This window comes from Populus euphratica, unplaced genomic scaffold (genome assembly GCF_000495115.2).
Source record: "Populus euphratica unplaced genomic scaffold, PopEup_1.0 scaffold24.1, whole genome shotgun sequence".
NCBI classification, from domain to species: Eukaryota; Viridiplantae; Streptophyta; class Magnoliopsida; order Malpighiales; family Salicaceae; genus Populus; species Populus euphratica.
The window spans coordinates 1,332,151-1,350,961 of record NW_011499893.1 but is presented as its reverse complement, the minus strand read 5'-3'; the positions used below and the strand labels follow the sequence as shown (position 1 = coordinate 1,350,961).

The 18,811-nt window shown below is 32.7% G+C and overlaps 3 protein-coding genes across 4 annotated transcripts; 2 read left to right on the top strand and 1 right to left on the bottom strand.

Moving 5' to 3' along the window:
• The first annotated feature begins 6,825 nt into the window (after positions 1-6,825).
• Positions 6,826-11,985, top strand: LOC105131697 (polygalacturonase inhibitor (DUF639)). Of its 2 annotated transcripts, XM_011034789.1 has the most exons (9): positions 6,827-7,100; positions 7,360-7,606; positions 7,726-7,985; positions 8,211-8,350; positions 9,077-9,254; positions 9,384-9,966; positions 10,506-10,618; positions 10,979-11,222; positions 11,576-11,985. In XM_011034789.1, the coding sequence occupies exons 1-9, from the start codon at positions 6,925-6,927 to the stop codon at positions 11,798-11,800; spliced, it is 2,166 nt and encodes a 721-aa protein (XP_011033091.1). In that variant the 5' UTR covers positions 6,827-6,924; the 3' UTR covers positions 11,801-11,985. The 2 variants fall into 2 exon arrangements, with proteins under 2 accessions (XP_011033092.1, XP_011033091.1); XM_011034790.1 differs by lacking the exon at positions 9,077-9,254 and having other exon boundaries at positions 6,826-7,100; positions 9,389-9,966.
• LOC105131698 (PIN2/TERF1-interacting telomerase inhibitor 1-like) lies at positions 11,943-12,969 on the bottom strand. Its single transcript, XM_011034791.1, has 2 exons — positions 12,389-12,969; positions 11,943-12,232 (listed from the first exon to the last, which is right to left on the bottom strand). The coding sequence occupies exons 1-2, from the start codon at positions 12,653-12,655 to the stop codon at positions 12,101-12,103; spliced, it is 399 nt and encodes a 132-aa protein (XP_011033093.1). The 5' UTR covers positions 12,656-12,969; the 3' UTR covers positions 11,943-12,100.
• Positions 12,970-13,589: 620 nt separating this feature from the next.
• LOC105131694 (phytochrome-associated serine/threonine-protein phosphatase) lies at positions 13,590-18,384 on the top strand. Its single transcript, XM_011034784.1, has 10 exons — positions 13,590-13,921; positions 14,391-14,537; positions 14,667-14,734; positions 15,149-15,206; positions 16,379-16,489; positions 16,655-16,705; positions 16,881-17,024; positions 17,128-17,223; positions 17,306-17,377; positions 17,751-18,384. Exons 1-10 carry the CDS (start codon positions 13,841-13,843, stop codon positions 17,832-17,834), a joined length of 912 nt encoding a protein of 303 aa, XP_011033086.1. The 5' UTR covers positions 13,590-13,840; the 3' UTR covers positions 17,835-18,384.
• Positions 18,385-18,811: the final 427 nt, after the last annotated feature.

The following is an 18,811-nucleotide window of genomic DNA, read 5'->3' as shown; positions in this document are numbered from 1 at the left end:
GACATAAAGTAAGGCAATGAAGAACAGAAAAATCAGTAACGAACTGAGTTATATTGACCCCTTGTGGGAATGCCTGTGGTGTAGGCTGGCCTGGCATGTATGCCTGATCTCCTATCATCCATCAGAGTATTGGCATCGGTTGACCATGCTGTGGGAAGGGAACTGTCTCCCTGCAGCAGCTCCATTATATCCATGAGAGAACCATCTTTCTTGTCCGCGGATGCTTCAGCTACAACTGAGACTTCATCGTTTTCGAAACTTTCAATATATAGCACGCAGATCAAAACAAATTAAGAGTATCCATGATTAACTTTCTTCGAAACCCAAACCAGTAACCTCGGTTCCGAACTAAAATATCAAGAAAGAAGATGAGTGTGGCACTCGAGGGCTCAAGCCTTAGTTATGTATATCTGTAATTACCATGATGATTTTCTTCTCGACGAATTAGCGTACTCAATCAGACCACAAGATCAATAGGCCTATAGTCTCCGCCAGCAAACAAAGCAGCGACTTTGTATGGACACCCAATAGATTCCTCGCCCATGCATCCAACATTATGGTAAACACCAGCCATTACCTTAGTCAACTCTAACCAGCTACTGTACTGGTGCTGTTCCTAGAAGAAAGAACGGAAACACAGCTTCAATTGACCAAGTTCACATTGATCCGATCCATGCTTGCTTTAAAAAATGTTCATATGCGTTGCAAAAAAAAAGTTATCCTACGTCGTGGGAAGTTGCTTGTACTGTAATTTAATATTAAGCTTCATGCTTCACTCCTCACTATTAATTAATAAATATCTAAATGTCTATGTAAACGGATTAATGGAACGATTTGTTATTCCTTGTTTGTTATTATTATTTTAAAAAATAATATAAATTTTATTTTAAAATTTTATTTAATAGCATAAACTTTTAAATTGAATTAATTCTAACTCGATATTTATTTTCTAGACTTTTTAACCTCTATCATGTATGATATATATATTGATAGATTATATCATATCAGATAATACAAATTTGTTGTTGTTTAGAGTATTTTTATATAGTGTTTGATATTATAGCAGTGATTGCTTTTTAAAATATTTTTTCGTTTGGAAATACATCAAAATATTATTAATTATTATGAAAGGATTTGTAATTCCTTGTTTTTTCTTTAATATTAATTATTATTAAAAAATAATATAAATTATATATTTGAATCTTATATGATATTTTAAGTTTTTAAATTGAATTAGTTTAACATAGTATTAGAGTCTTGATGATCAAATGATTATGAGTTCGAATCTCATCCCATCATTTTTATTTATTTAATAAATATTTATTTATTTAATAATAATTAAATATAAAATAGTATAAGCATATGCAAATTTTAAACTAAAAAATCTTTTATTTGAAAAATATGTTAAAAAAATACTATATTAGAAGCTCATCTAATCACTTAATTTTTTAAATTGATTTTTTCTTAATTTTTGACAATTATATAGTAGTGTCTATGTGCTTCAGGATCTGCAACCTATATGATTTACCCCACCCCAAAAAGAATATAAAAGTACATGATTTCCTGTTACCTTGTAATCGAAGGCTACAAGGCGAGCTATCGGGTAAGACATGATTTCCTATTACCTTATATTATATGGGAAATTTTATTATAGAACAAATAATATAATAAAGTAAGGGATATTAACAAAGTCTATCCAACAATGACGAAGAAGACATGCAGCTTTATGGACGGGACCAGGGGTGTTCCATAGATATAGTTGTATATAGTTTCCACGTATAGTTATATTCAGTTTAATTTTTAATGTTTTGAAAATTATAAACCAGATTTATTTTAAAAACAAAATACATGGATGGATTAGATATATTGAGTTGATTTAATTATTTTAAATAAAATAATTAGTTAATTAATTAACTAAAATAAAAATTAATTAAAATATATAACAACAAATTAAGTTTAGTTTCTTAAAACCGTGATTAGAAAAAGTTGCTGCCATCGACAAGATTGAAAGATAAAAGAATAATAATAGGGCTAGAGAGGGAAAAAAGAAAGAGAGTATTTAAGGCATTTCGAATGGGAGACCCATCAAAAAAAAAAAAAACCTATTAAATGAAGAGCCAAAATGGCTTTTTAATCAAAGAAAAGTCAATCACACATATTTATTAAAAGAACCAAAACATTAAAATATATTATTTAAAAAAAAAATTCATCCATTAAATTTTTCTCGGTAAATTTTTTGAAAACATATATTAATATTAAAATACAAAGTAGTTGTTAAAATAACTTTTTTTTCATTAAGGTTTTTTTAAAAAAAAAGACTAACATTTCAAAAAATCATATTAATTATTTGACTTCCAAATAGCTTTTTTCATTGAAAATGCTTTTATTCCAAGGATTTTATAAAATACAGGGTTACATTATTAGTAAGCTATATAAGATATACAAATTAGATCAAATCAATAACATTATAAAAATTATAACTTTTCACATAACTTAATATTTATTTTTTAGACTTTTTAACCTGCTATCTTGTATATTATCTATATTGATATATTATATTAGTTTAAATAATATAAATATGTTGTTGTTTATAACATTTTTAAATAATGTTTGATATTGTGGTAATAATTGTTTTTTAAAATATTTTTTATTTGAAAATATATCAGAATAATATTTTTATTTATTTTTTAAAATTTATTTTTAATATTAGCACATCAAAATAATTAAAATAAAAAAAAATCAAATTTTGATATAAATATAGTTTAGTCCACGTTACCAAACAAACTCAAGCTATTTAAATTTCAGAATAAGATAAAAATTGAACCTAGCCCAAATCACCTATGTTATCAAATTCAACCACTATTCAAAATTTAATAATTTATGTCTTCAGCAATACTCACTAAAGAGAATTTTTCTTAAACTAGCACAATTAGAAAAGTAATTTTTATTATAACACACAAACAGTAGTTGCATGTATATTATATATGCACCTGTAAGTAAAAGATATAGAAGTAGTAGCATCATCGCCTTGTTAATTAATTTCACTAGTTTTCCCTTCTTTTTTTCTCCCTTTACTTCGTTTTATGTTCCGCTGCTTCTTAATTCTTCCGCGCCGCTCTCAACTCAAGCAACCTTATTTTAGGGTATCTTCGATATTACAGTAACAGTTATAATTTAAAATATTTTTTATTTATAAATATATTAAATTAATATTATTTTTATTTTAAAAAAATTATTTTTTATACCAGCATATTAAAACAATCTGAAAATATAAAAATATTAAAAAAAAAAATTTATTTTTATTTTTAAATAGATTAATAAAATATGCTTTTAATCTCCAGCATAAAAAATTATCTCTCTCTCGTTTTCATGAGAGACACCTCTCTCTCTCTCTGTATCTCTCCGTCGTCCTTTCTCTCTCAGCTGTCTACCTGTGACTATCACAAATCTCCCTCAATCTTCAATGCTACCGATACCACCACCACCTATAAGCTCCTTATTTAACTAATTTAAGGTACACTACCCTTTTTTATATTAATTTGTTAATTAACTTCTTAGAGTTTTAAATAAATCAACAATTATACATATTTAGTCTTCTTTTTTTTTCCGGGCACACTTATCCCTTGTAAACCTTCACTGCATCTACAATTTAACGCAATAACACCTAAAAAAATAAAACTAAATCCATTTTGTCTCAATGGCTTTTTGGTCAACACTTAATTTCTAAGAAATTAATTCCTTGTTGTTTTTCTTTTAAATTTCACATTCAATCATGATTATAGACTTTCAACGTAAACTTCCGCGTCCTATAACAAAACAATCCAAAGAAATTATTCGTCATTAAATGGCAACCAAACATTGGCAAAATAGTCATTATTTTTAATTCGTGTGTAGTTTTTAATTGATATGCATATACTTCTGATGATAGAGGTCATTAATTTGTTATACGTTTAACTATTTAATTTAGTTAATTTTTAATTAAATTGATATTATTTATTGTAATGAATTATTTTAATGCTATTATTAATTTTTATAATCATAAATTTATCTATTATTTTTTTAGATTAATATAGATATCTGGCCAACTTATGCACACCACGATTAATTTTATAGACTTTAAAATTAATTATCATGTAAGTCTTTAGTAATCATCATATAAACAATTAAGAATTTAAACATTTAAACATGAGATCGAAAAAAGTAAATTTACTTATTATTAATTACATTGATTGATGACTATTATTTATGTTTTTTGTAATTATGTAAAATATTAACTTCAACTATTATTGCTGGACGAAGAGCTAAAATAGCAGAGTCTAGCGTTTTAAGAGTTTACACATGTAATATATAAGTGATTTAGTGGTTGCTCTAATGCTATTTTAAGCATCACTTTAAAAGGTGTAAGTTTTTCATTGTGCAATGCTCACTCTACTGTTCATCTTCTTTACATATTAATGTGGAGGAGCTATGCAATTTTTTTTTAGTTTGGTCCTTAAATCTTTTTTTTTTAGTTTAGTCTTAATTGAAGATCAATAAATTTTGATTTTTTATATAAAGGTAGAATTGAAAAAAGAATGACCAAAAAAAAAAAACCAAACATAGATGACATGTCTTTAAGTCTTGTAAAAGATGTATCTTGGCCCTTGAACTTTATAAATCATGCAAGTTGTGCAATTTCAATACCTCAATATCTTTTCAATTTAATTTTTGTAAAAAAGTTTATTTTTGTTATTTTTTTATTCCTAGATAAGAGAGGAGAGAGAGAAAGGTCACTAGATTTTGGTGGTAGAGAGAAAAAAGTATCATTAACATTAATTTCAACCACTTAAATTAATTATTTTTGTGTCAAATAGTTTCATTTGACGATGAAAGTTTATATTAAGTACTTTTTTACCTTTAAAGTGCACGAAAAAAAATCTAAACTCAAGTTGATTGTGGTTGTTGTGATGGTATTTTAGACTATTTATAAGTTTATCATGGTTTCCACAATGTTTTGGATGAAAAAGAGGTTGAAAAACAAGTTTTAAAGAAAAAAATTTAAGTATGATGTGGGTGGAATTTAATCAAATAAACAACACATCATTTGATTTTTTTAAAAAAAAATTTTAGTCATTCACCTTAATTGCAAATAAAAAAAATTAAGGGCTCAATTTTATATAGATCTTGACAAAATGGATCAAGCAAGCAGGCTAGCCTAGCTTACCAAGCCTATTAGTTCCCAACCTTTTTTTTATTTGTTTTAAAATTAATGATTTTTTAATATATTTTTTTAATTTAATATTTTTATCTATATTATCGTTTGCTTAAATAAAAATATTTTAATAAATAAATTTAGTAACATAACCAGGTGAATGTCCAGTTATATTAAATATTTTAATTTATATCTGTGTCTTAATTTTTGAAGTTTTATTTTTAAGTATTTTTAATAATTTTTTAATTATTCATTCACATATATAGTTTTTGATTTATTTAATTAATATAAATTTTTTTAATCTAAATTCAAATTTTTTAAACAATTGAAAAAACTTATATATATATATAATTTTTTTATAAAAAATATTGAAAAAACTTATATATATATATATATATATATAATTTTTTTATAAAAAATAAAAATATTTTACATGATTCGCATATATATTTCACAACCTATAATTTGTAATAATGCTATATGTAAACTACTAGAGTGAAAATTATTTTCTCAATTCTGGAAAATAAATTTCCCACTCCATAACCCGTAAGAATGAATAGAGGAGAGAGAAGGCGTGGAGGAGCCGAAGGGAGATGTATAACGCTGATCAGGTCCATCATGTTCGTGATGGAGTTGAAAATGTAGTTGTTATTATTTTTTAAATAGTTTTTTATGTTAAAATATATATTAATAATATTTTTTTATTTTTTAAAAATTATTTTTGATATCAACATATCAAAATGATTGAAAACACGAAAAACATATTAATTTGAAATTAATAAAATGAAAACACAAAAAACATATTAATTTTAAATTAATAAAACGAAAAACATATTAATTTGAAATTAATAAAAAAATAAAAAAAATTTAACTTTTTTTAAAAATACTTTTAAAATACAGAAACAAACAGGCCCTTCGTAATCGTGTCCGGAGTAAAAATTTTTCAAATAAAGAAATAAATTACTAATAAATATTTAGTATTATATATTATATAAATATATGTTATATAAAGAAAAATTAATTTAAAAATTTTTTAAATAAAAAAATTATATTATAATTATTCTTTTTTGAGATTTTATATTTTAAAACTGTTTTATAATGATTTTATTTTTAATATAAAACAAACTTTTATTTATTTATTTTTAAATTTTTTAAGAACTATAAAAATTTTTGATAATAATTTTATGCTGACATATGATATAAAATATCTACAATCATAACTTAAAAAAATTATCATAAATTAATATTGTTCTTACCTATTTGTTGTTTTGTATAAGTATATTAAATATAAATATTAAATATTTTTTTAATTTTTTTTATTATATTTCTAATTTTTTTAGCTGTAATTCTCTTTTAATAATTAGTAAATTCATTATTATTATTTTTTATGTAAAATTCATAACAAAATATTTATCAATTTATTAAAATTCATTTTAATTTATATTTATTAGTATATAATTTTATTTATACATATATTAATTTAACAAATTCATATATTATTATAAATTTTAATATTTTTAATAATTAATTAGAATAAAAAAAGCTAACAAATAGCCAATAAAAAAAAATTATTTTTTTTTTTTTTTAAAAAGGGAGCAATGGCCTTTTTTCGCACCCATGTGGCACTGATCATGCCCGTGCCCGCCAAAACACTGGTGACTAGTAAGTTAAATGGCGCGGGTGATAGGATTACAATACATTGGAGTGTAATCTTAGTAAGGAGCTGAGGAGAAATGGAGACGATGATGAAGAACTTCATGAAAAGCCATCAAACCCTGTTTCACCCAACCAAACCCTCTAATACAAATAATAACAATAATTATCAATACGACGGTGACGGAGAAGGCGACGATTCAACCATTCCCCACCTCTCTCCTCTCGCTCATTCCGTACTCTCTCGCTCTTCCAAGTAATTAATCATTTCTTTATTTACATCTTTATTTCCTTCCATTCTCCATTCACCATTCTCCGTTTTCTTTCTTTCCTTATTTATTTATTTTAGGCTAATTGGATTCTTTTCTTAAGTCAATTCAGCCTCGTTTATTACCATTCTTGAATTTATTGCTGGGATTATCTATCTATTTTCAAACAAAAAAAGAAGATAACGAACAAGCATGGCATTTAATTGATGAGAAATGAACCACCTGTTGTTGATAATGGTACTCCAGAATCCTTGCAGTCTCAGTGCAAGAGCTACGGCGTCGTTTTGATGTTGAGCATGAGTTTGATAGCCAGCAACTGGTGAAACACACAAGGATTTTCCTTGAGCTTTGTTGCTATCAGGCTCTCCATCATATTATCACAACCCGTTCTGATTATTTGAGTGACAAGGACTTCCGTCGCTTCACCTATGACATGATGCTTGCTTGGGACTCGCCTACTCATACCCTTCCCGTCAACGATTCACCACAGAATGTGAGACGCACCCCAACCCCAACCCCTTACTTTGTGGCTACATAACTTTTCTTATTTCTTCTTTTTTATTATTATTCAAACGCTCTATAAGTTTTTTCTATTCTATTCATCAATTGTAGGAAACCAGCATCTCTTCCGGTACACGACAAGAGGAGGATGAGGATGGCTGGTCCCTTTTTTACTCCACTACCACAAGTATGGCTGTTCAGGTTGATGACACAACAACTGTTGGCCGAGAGGCTTTTGCCCGTATTGCTCCTGCCTGTCCTGCTGTTGCTGACGTAATAACCGTCCACAATCTTTTTGATTCGCTCACTACCTCTTCAGACAGCAGACTTCATTTTCTCATTTATGATAAATACCTTCGCAGCCTTGACAAGTATCCATTGCTCTCTTTTCATTTTATTTTTCCATTTCATTTTTAACATTTCCTAATGGCACTGTGTCGGAAATACAACAAGTTCTGTTGTAAATCTCCATAAACATTTTTACCAACCTGTCCTTGTTCCGTATCTGCCTCTCCATTTCTCTCTGTGGTTTGACTATGCAAGATGGACGAAAATCTCAGTGTTCACTTACATTGTGGCTCCTTCTATTTCTGCAGGATCATTAGGAGCGCAAAGAACACACCAGGACCCTTGATTTCCAACCATCAGCTTGCTGAAGGAGAGATCATCCTTGATGTTGACGGTACAATTCCCATTCAACCTGTTCTACAGCATATTGGAATCTCAGCATGGCCAGGTGAGTTGCCAAGTGCAGAGCAAGATATCAGGGGATCAGATCAACTTCGTCATCTTTGTTGATTTTGATCTGTTAACCCTTTAATTGCATCATTTGTTGATTTTGACATTTTAACAAGCCTCAAACTGCATTTTGGATAATAATAGTGGCTTATTGTGTTGATTATGTGTGTTGTGGACACTGGTTTTTGAATGTGCCCTTTTCCACTTTCGTTGATTGATAACATTTGATTACTCTATGAACATGTCCTCTTTTTAGGTCAAGTTGTTTTTTTAGTGTTGACTGGATCTGTTGGCAAATGTAGGTGTGACACTGACCTTCAGGAAATAACACGTCTCAAATGAAAAAAAACCATGTCAATTCTCTCTCTCTCTCTCTCTCTCTGACAAATTGATGATCTTGTGTATGCAAGCACAAGACTGGTTGGCATTCATCTGTGGTGACCTATTCTATTAAAGATGTCTTCACTGGCATTTCAAAGATATTTTTATGGCGTGCCAGAGTTACGCAGCTCAAATTTGTGTGAACTATAATTAATGGTTGGAGGGTTTTCTTTTGGTACCTTTTGATGCTTATATGTAGATCCTGTTACTTACAAGAACAATGTAGAGGCAGAACTTTTTGGTTTTGGGTCAGTGTGCCCTGTTCATGGATTGATTTTTTGGTTAAAATTTGTCAAGGACTCTGTTAATGCATGTCAATTTGTTGACTTTCTCTGTTGTGTAGGCCGATTGACACTGACTAATCATGCTATCTACTTTGAGTCATTGGGAGTTGGTTTATATGATAAAGCTGTTAGATATGATCTGGCATCTGATATGAAGCAGGTCATCAAACCTGAATTAACCGGACCATTGGGTGCTCGTCTCTTTGATAAAGCTGTGATGTACAAATCAACATCTGTGTATGTTATTTGATAACCTTGCTGATTGAATTTTGATATTTTAAATAATTGACGAGCTTACATAAGTAGACATGTCAAGTGTTCAACTGTCTTTAACTTTCTCTTCCTCCTTCCTTTCTTTTGCTTCAGAGCAGAGCCTGTTTATTTTGAGTTTCCTGAATTCAAAAGCAATTCTCGACGGGACTATTGGTTGGATGTGTGTCTTGAGATCCTGCATGTGCACAGATTCATTCAGAAAAACAACTTCAATGAGACTCAGCGGTTGGAGGTACTTGCAAGGGCTATCCTGGGCATCTTTCGATGTCGCGCAGTTAGAGAAGCTCTCTGCCGCTTTTCATCTCATTACAAAACCTTGCTTGCTTTTAAACTGGCTGAAAGTCTTCCCCGGGGAGATATGATCTTGGAAACTCTGTCCAGTCGCCTGGCACTTCTGAATGCAACTCCTGTTAGTGGATCTCCACATGCAAAACAGCAATTGAGACTTTCACCAGTTGCACTTCTGACACTTTGTCAACTTGGATTTATCTTACAAAAAGAAGCAAATCTAGATGTAGAAGTTATAGCATTTGGGGATCTTTGGGCTGGTGAGAAAAATCCTTTGGAAATATCTGTGAAACAGTCAATGTCAGATACTGGGAAAGCTGAAGTTGCACGGGCAACAGTGGACAAAGTGAAGGTTGAAGGGATTGATACAAATGTTGCAGTAATGAAGGTTATTATAATAGGTCCTTACTAGGACAAAGTCACATGTAGAATAACTGAGTTTCTAAGGTAGTATATCTAATTGCACCACTGCTTTTATCATCATGAAAGTAGGGTTTCTTATGCTTCCCAAAAGTTTTGGTGGGCTACTTCCTCCATGCTTCTTTGGACAGGAAGCTTGGTTGATCAATCAGAACTTCAGTACTCTAGACTCCCAGGCAAAAAGAACTTTTTGAACCATTACCATGTCAAATATTACTACTTGGCTGCAATGATTTCAATCATTGTGCAGCTCTCTCTCTCTCTAATTTAAGTTTCTATACTGTTTATCTTTTCAAGTGAGATCGCCTTGAAGTAAAGTATCATTTGCAGGGTATTTATATGCCCCGTCCCTTGAATAGACATTCATCTAGGTTTTATTTTTTCAGGCATTGAAGATTTTTATGATTGTGGATTTTTTCTTTGGAATTACCATAAATACAAAGCTTATATCATCAAATTTTGCTCATTCCATTTATAATTTCTTTGTTTTTTCCTACTCCATTATAGGAATTGCTATTCCCGGTTATAGAATCAGCTGGCCGTCTCCATCATTTGGCCTCTTGGGAAGATCCTTTCAAATCGATGGTGTTTCTGGTGTTAAGCTGCTGTGCTATTTTATGGTAATTTTTCTTAAGCAATGCTAATTGGATTATTGGTTCTTATAGAAGGATGACATAAATGTTATTCTGGAGATAATGATTTGATGGTCTGATAGTCTATGATTTTAGCACTTTGATACATTAATGAAACTAATTATTGGTACTGAATTTTATTAATTTGAAGCTTAGCATCTGCCAAACTGGATTTCATGTTTTGGAGTTGTCTTATATATCCATTGATTTCTCCTCTTTTCTCATATTTCAACGAACTGCAAGTTGACATCCTTCAATGCTCACTTTTGCCATGCCATGCACATTTTCAATTCATCACAAGTGAATGAAGAAACCAACTGAAACAAAATGATTCATGATTATTTATAGGGGTTGGACCAGGTATATATTGCCATCCATTTTTGTGTGGTGTGCGGTTCTAATGTTGGTACGAAGGTATGTCAGCAAAAAGATGCCCTTAGAAGCCTTCAGGGTTACAGCTCCCCCAAATAAAAATGCTGTAGAGCGGCTGTTGACATTGCAAGAAGCCATCACAAAAGTTGAAGGATTAATTCAGACAGCAAACATTGTTCTTCTGAAGTTAAGAGCTATCTTGCTTGCAGTACTTCCCCAGGTATATGTCCTAATGGAGCTCAATGCCATCCATGTAGCATAACCTTTCTGCAATGGAGCATTTACATATTGGATTGTAGAGCTTCTGATGAGTTTCCTTAAACGTGTGTGCAATGCTTCTGTGAATAACAATTTGAGTTGAAAATCCATATACTAATAGGAGAATGCATTTATTTAATAGCATAAGCATAGATGAATTACAAAATGGCCAGTTGGTAGTCAATATCTATGAAACTAGAAGCTGTAAAACAAAGCTTTTCTCATTTGAAAGTGTACATGTGGGCAGGAAGTCTGAGACTAGCCAAGTCCTGTTTCATGACAAACTTGCTAATTGATACCTCCCCTTTATGCCAGGCCACAGAAAGGGTTGCTGTATTGCTGGTTTTCGTAGCTGCTGTGCTTGCATTTGCGTCTCTGCAGCATCTGATTCTCTTGGTATTTCTAGAAGCTTTCACAAGGGAAATGCCTTACAGAAAAGAAAGCAGTGATAGGTGGCTGAGACGATTAAGAGAATGGTGGGTCAGGATACCAGCCGCTCCTGTTCAGCTCATCAAACAGGATGACAAGAAAAGGAAATGAATCATCCAAGACCGATTCTTCTGCAAGCTGTAAATGCTGAAGCACATAGATGTTTTGCTTAAGGAATTACATACTGTATAGAAAGGAAGTAGAGGTCCTTCTTTAAAAGGCCTGGAAAGTAAAAGGCCATTGCATGATGGTATGATTTTGAACAGCATACGTTTAACATTTAAAATTTGAGTTACTGGAAGAAACAAGGACCCGTCCTGCCTGCAAATTTTGGCATGAAATAATTCCAGAGTTGCTGTACAAAACCTAAGCCGAGGCATTCTAAAAGGGATGGATGATCTATTTCCATCGTCAAACATTATCAGGCCAAAACTCGCGAAAAAAACCCCGCTCAAATTCCTTATCCTGTAAACGCTTCTCCAGCTCTTGCATCTTCCTTTGTTTCTTAGACAGTGCCTTGGACTTCCTTGAAGAAGAGCGATCCTGAAATTCACAAAAACGGGATGGCATCATTGTTAGTTGTTGTTATCAAGATAACAGAGTTGATCAATCCCAAAGGACCACAAACTAGTAGAGTGCTGGTGAAAGTCGGGATAACAACAGCTAATTTTTATTTTGTTAGAAGAAAAGAACCCTAACCTGGTTGTTTTTGTCCTTGGAGGAAGAAGAAGAAGCTGGGGCAGAAGAAGACTCGGTCGTGTTATTCTTCTTCACAAGTAATTTCTTATTATGATCAGCCCCAAGTCCACGCTTGTTATTCTTCAAATATGTTAGCACAGGCTCCAATCTCCCCTGCTCGGAAATCCCAAGGCCAGTTCCTTCCTTCCACCCGTGCTTCTTCAAGAGCTGAAAGCCAATGTTAGAGGAATCAATGGCTGTTGTTGAACCCCTAAATTGATCTCCCATCTTTTTTCGAAAAAGAAAGAAATCAACCGAAACCCAGATCCGATTGGCACTGCAATCACGAGTGGTGGTAACGGTTAAGAAGTAAGAATCCGACGTGAAGACCCACGCCCAACACGAGAAATAACAAGGAAAGATTTCAGGATGGTCGGTTCCCCTCTTCTCTGGTGGATCTGTTTATCTGAGGTGGCTCCGCACCGCGTGTCCGGACCTTTTAGGGCCCAACCCACTCTCGGGCCACCTCAAGTATTATATCTTTTTCACATAGAGTACATGTTTATTGTAGCAATGCAAGTATTTATTTTGAACGAGTCTTTGATATGGGGTTTGATTCAAGGACAAATTAATGCTTTTGATTTCAAAATATAGTAATTCTCTTCTTTTTTTTTTAAAAAAAAAGAATGGACTCAAAATTGTGTTTGAATTTACAAGTTTAAAAAATAATAATAAAAATTTAAGCTCACAATTCATTCATTTATTGAATTTTTTTTGGTAATTAATGAATATTGTAAAATGGATTCAACTTTTGATTATTAACATAAAAATATAAAATTCAAAGTCGAGATAGTTAGCATTGATTAGCATTCATAGGTAGATCAATGCTTTTATTAAGTAGAAGTACTCTTTGGAGTATTTGCTAGTGAAATTTATGTAGGCAAAATGAATGGTTTTCATTTTTCCTTTTGAAAGTAAAAAATAATAATAATAATAAAAAAATGTATTCCCAGATATCATGGAGTCCCCAGAACATGTTTGGAATAATATTTTTTAAAAATATATATTTTTTAAAATAATTTTTTTTATAATTTTAAGTTGTATAACAGTAGCTGCCACTCTTAAAAGACGCTCTAAAAATTACCATCCCACCACCAACGTCTTTGGCTGTACAGTACGGTATAGTACAGTATAGAATAGTAGGAGGGCCTCTGCCTCCACTCTTGTCATGCTCTGATAAAAATAATAAATAAATAAATTTAAAAAAGAAAAGAAAAGAAAAGAAAAAAATAAAAAAAACTATTGCGGAAATCAAAAATAGTATTTGGAGCAGGCGAAGAAATAGATCTATTCAACTTGTATTCAGAGGAGACTACCCCTTCCTTACTGTAGTAGTGGATTGATTGAACTATTAGAAGGAGAGAGAGAAAAAAGAGAAGGGGAATATCAGCATCAGCGTCATCGTCAGTGGTGATGGATTTGGATCAATGGATAGCGAAGGTTAAAGAAGGACAGCATCTTTTGGAAGACGAGCTCCAGCTTCTCTGCGAATACGTATATTCTTTATACTTTCTGTCTTTCTCTTCTAGGGTTTCTTTCTTTCTTTCTTTCTTTCCAATGCTTTCAGCATCTAAGGAAGTAGTTGAATTCAATTAGGGTTTATCCGCCGCACCCTTCTTGACGGATTGATTCATTTTGTTCCAACCCTGCAACTCTTGCTTTGTCTTTTCGTGCTTTCGATACTTTCGTTTTCTTGGCTAGCCAATTAATTCTAGACTAGCGCCTCCTCACATTAGGGCTTTTCATCTCTCAAGATGATCGAAACCCTTCCTGCAATTGATGCTACTCTTTGCTTTTATGTTTGCTTTCTCAATAAATTTCATGTCAAGGCGCTTACTTAGTTCAATTCTTTCATTTCGTGTTATTCTTTGGTATTCAGAATGCATTCAATTTGATTGTTTTCCTTTTACCGTATATAATAGTGTTTCTTCTTCTTTTTATATATAAATAATTAAATACACAGGTAAAAGAGATCCTCATTGAGGAGTCCAATGTGCAGCCCGTTAACAGCCCTGTCACTGTCTGTGGTGATATTCATGGCCAGTTTCATGATCTTATGAAACTTTTCCAGACTGGGGGTCATGTACCCGAGACTAATTACATTTTTATGGTAACTAACTTGTATACTCTCCGTATGATAAATCCCACTTTACTGCCATTTTTATGCCATATTATTGCTTCTTTTTAATGTCATTTTTTTTTATTGGAGTTCACTTAAACATTCCCGATGCTTTGGCAGGGCGATTTTGTTGATCGAGGTTATAATAGTCTTGAAGTATTCACTATTCTTTTGCTTCTCAAAGCAAGGTACATTCTTGTTTCTGTGCTTGTCATTCCTTTGTTCCATCTTTTTGCTGCATTGATATACCATTATGTGATTCAATGCACACCCTTCTTCCTGCCAAAACAACTACTTAGCTTTTGCAATAAAAAAGATTTGGTCCCATTATATTAGGCCAAATTATTACAAGGTCTCCAAAGGCCATATGGGAATTTGTCATCTCGATCTTTGTTAACTTTGCAACTTGAAATCCATTAGAAGTTGCCACCTGGTCACCTTAGTAGCTCAAATTCTGAAGACCAGAAGCTGGTCAGGCTATTTCCAGCTGCTGTATCATTCACCCACTAAGTTGTGATGAGTGAATCTTAGATTTTTTGCTTATGTTTTTGATGAACCTAGTTAATTTTGCTGTTTTCTATATCTTTTGGTTGTGTTTGTAGATACCCAGCTAATATTACACTTTTGCGTGGAAATCATGAAAGTAGGCAACTAACTCAGGTATGTTTTAAGTTGGACAGCAATCATTATCATGTGCAAGAGAGTGATGTGTAATACTCCACCATTTTTTGTCTAAGAAAATGTCAATTCTGGCTTTAGTAGCTATCATTATTCATAAGAAACCTGACAGAGCTTTTGATTTCCATGAGCACAGTTAAGTTACAAATGGCCATGCCCGTTGGGCATGATGGTTACTCAATGGCTATGAACTGTCCCTATAAGTTTAATTTAATACTGGAATAACCAAATGTTATTGGGGGAGAAGGGAGGTACATTCTTCCAGGATTACACTTTCATTTGCTCTAGCCTATGATAACAAGAAAATGGTAATTAAGGGTTCATTAGTGCACTCTTTAAACTTACTCAAGTCTGATAATGAGATGCCCAAGAAGGGAAGTGGACTATCAATTTGGGATAGAGGGTTTGCCACCCTGCTGTTGGACATCGTAAAGCGTGAACACTTTCGAATTCCTTTTAGTTAATGGAAGTATTTAAAACTTTCAGGTGCAGAAACATGATATGGTTTTAATAACTTGTAAGTTAAATTTAGAATGTTGCTCAGATACTAAATATATTTGTTAGGCTGTCAAAATTACTTTAGTTTCAAGGCAATCCATTTAGGTTGATTTATTTGGTTAATTTATGAAGAATACTGTAATTCATGCATATTTTGGTCGCTCAAATGGTCAAACTAATTCATCCAAACTTAGTTTCGAGGTTCCCACATGTCCATTCTTTTGTGCTAATAGATACAGGAACTTTGAGAACACGAGTCTGAAATTTTGTGGGATATCCTCAGTGCTGGTGTCAAATCTGTTTGGGTTTTAAGCCATGTTGTCGAGTATTGCCAAAAGTGATAACAAGCTTGGAAAAGCTCCAGTTCTGCTAGTTCTGGGTGCCATCATTAAAACAATAAAATTGCTTTACAGTTATAAAGAATTATTTATAAATTAGATTTCCACTAATCTTTATGATGATATGCTGATGTGGAGGTTTCTTATGGATTCCAGCCCCAATCTTGTGTACTAATCTGCTACAATGAAAAGAAATGTGTAAATTGTTGTGTTTCATTCCAAATGTTCTCAATTCTCCAAGAGGGAAATTCTGCTTTCTTGACAATTTCCCTTTGGATTGTAATCGTTGCTATAAGGTATAACTTTTATCTCTGTCAGGTATATGGTTTCTATGATGAATGCCAGAGGAAGTATGGGAATGCCAATGCATGGCGGTATTGTACTGATGTTTTTGATTATCTGACACTATCAGCAATTGTAGATGGCACTGTAAGTGTAACCACCCTGCAGCAGCCCATCTCTCTCTCTCTCTCTCTCACTCTCTGAATACTGTAGTCCTTTTCCTCTCTAGATCTCTGTTTATTTATGTAGATGGGTCTGTATTTGCATCTGCTTCAATAACGGTAAAACTTGATGTTGTTTTTAATCCTCTAGGTGCTTTGCGTCCATGGTGGTCTTTCTCCTGACATCCGAACTATCGATCAGGTGTTTTTTCTTTTCTTTGTAGTATTTTAGCTGAAGAACTGTGCATTTCGGCAATACGCAATGTAGAGAGAGAGGGAGTCTCCATTGGGGTGCAGTATGTTGGACTATAATTTCCTGCTGCCTTTTTTCCTCATGGTTTGTACTGATACATTTTTTTCTCCCTATCACATGGCAGATAAGAGTAATTGAACGGAATTGTGAGATTCCACATGAAGGGCCATTCTGTGATCTCATGTGGAGTGATCCTGAAGATATAGAGACATGGGCAGTTAGCCCCCGAGGAGCAGGTTGGCTTTTTGGTTCTAGGGTCACTTCTGAGGTAATGAACCCGACCTCTAATTGGAACATGTCCCATTCACTGTAAACAAATGTCATATTGATCTGACATTTGGTTTTTCTTTCTTTCTTTTTTTTTTCCATAGTTCAATCACATTAACAATCTTGATCTGGTATGTCGAGCGCACCAACTTGTACAAGAAGGTCTCAAGTACATGTTTCAAGATAAAGGCTTAGTCACTGTATGTACTCTGAAACTTAAATTCATATGCTGTCAAACATATCCAAGCCAGCTTGGTGATTTTTGGTCTGTAAAATTTTCAGGTCTGGTCTGCACCAAATTACTGTTACCGCTGTGGAAATGTAGCTTCTATATTGAGCTTCAATGAGAATATGGTGAGTATAAGAGACCAGTATACTGCCTATGTTTTTTTGTGTGATCAAGGGAGGCATGCTATTATTGGTTGCATGGAAAACATTTTCATTGCAAGTGAGAAAAAAAGAGAGCTTAATCGCATTTGTTGTCTTCTTTTATTCAATGATGCATGATATTTAATTGTCTGTTCTTGGTACTTTTTTTAAATTAAAGATGATTTATGTGCATGCTTAATAAGGTCATTGCTAAGTTATGAAGTTACTATTCTAAAGAATTATGTTGCATTGCTGCATCTTCATGTTTTCAAACCCAATATACCCTTGTCAGTGTCCTTGTTTTCTGCTTGTGAATTCAGTTGGTTCATATGTATTCATATTTTATGTCGTTTCATAGGAGAGGGAAGTGAAGTTTTTTACAGAAACGGAGGAAAACAACCAGATGAGAGGGCCCAGGACAGGAGTTCCATATTTCTTATGATTGGGGAGAATAATTTGCTGCGTTACTTGTAAGATTGTGGAAGCACCGTTGCTGCTTATCTTGGAAGATATTTATTTAATGTTGGGGGACCGGAGAATACGTCATTGATTACATGCTCGCAGATGGACCTTCCATTTGTGCTTGGGGTGGAGCCTCTCTGATTCTGCCAAGGCTTCTACTGGGGATTTGTTGCCTGTGTATTAGAGTTTTATTTCTTCTTTTTTCTTTTTCTAATTTATACTTGGGTTATTTGTTAGATAGCGTCGTTTTATTCCAGGATGTTGAATTTCGTTGTGTACCAGTTTACTGTTTTACCAAAGCTTCTTTCACTATGTTGGATTCCCTGAATTTCTGCGGAGTACCTTGATTGGTTGGAAGTGAAGAAGCTATATGTTTCTTCAAAATTTCCAAATTAAAGTTTCCATGGCAAGTTGACTTATGAGAGGGGTGGGGGGGATAAAGCGATTATGAAGAGGTATCATAAATTTCTCTGTTATTTTTTCCCTGCCCGTTATCTAATTCAAATAATGCGTGTGTTCCCTCCAGAGAATTCCTTTTCCTGCTTCTGGAGATCTATTTCTTAGTGGTCATTGTACATTTTACTTTTCTATGCTTCTTATCTGGAATTAAACTTAATTCCAAGTAACTGGCATAGAAGCTTTTCCACAAGCTGTTCAGTATCATCAACATAGCCAGCTGAGCTAGGTTGTGAGAAACTGTTAAATTGGTATCGAGCTGCAATAACCGTTCTTGGGAAAGGCGAGGGATAATCTTCAGTCTTCATGCTCAGGATACTAGCAAACCAGAAGCTGCATGCTCTCGAGAAATTGCAACACAATGTTCGATAGAAAATGCTTGGTTTTGGGTGGCAGGTCAAGTTTCCACATTCTCTTCCTGTTAATGCCAATGACAGGGCATCATCTCTCGAGCTAGAGGCGAGGAATTTAATTGCCAAAGCTTGTCAACAGAGAAACGTG

Excerpts from the sequence above, each read along its gene's own strand:
- LOC105131697 (XM_011034789.1), top strand. The coding sequence starts at position 6,925 with ATGGAGACGATGATGAAGAACTTCATGAAAAGCCATCAAACCCTGTTT. Across the intron at positions 9,255-9,383 it reads ATGTACAAATCAACATCTGT|AGCAGAGCCTGTTTATTTTG; the intron begins GTATGTTATTTG and ends CTTTTGCTTCAG. Across the intron at positions 11,223-11,575 it reads TGCTTGCAGTACTTCCCCAG|GCCACAGAAAGGGTTGCTGT; the intron begins GTATATGTCCTA and ends CCTTTATGCCAG.
- LOC105131698 (XM_011034791.1), bottom strand. The coding sequence starts at position 12,655 with ATGGGAGATCAATTTAGGGGTTCAACAACAGCCATTGATTCCTCTAAC. Across the intron at positions 12,233-12,388 it reads CCAAGGACAAAAACAACCAG|GATCGCTCTTCTTCAAGGAA; the intron begins GTTAGGGTTCTT and ends TGTGAATTTCAG.
- LOC105131694 (XM_011034784.1), top strand. The coding sequence starts at position 13,841 with ATGGATTTGGATCAATGGATAGCGAAGGTTAAAGAAGGACAGCATCTT. Across the intron at positions 13,922-14,390 it reads TCCAGCTTCTCTGCGAATAC|GTAAAAGAGATCCTCATTGA; the intron begins GTATATTCTTTA and ends TTAAATACACAG. Across the intron at positions 14,735-15,148 it reads CTTTTGCTTCTCAAAGCAAG|ATACCCAGCTAATATTACAC; the intron begins GTACATTCTTGT and ends TTGTGTTTGTAG.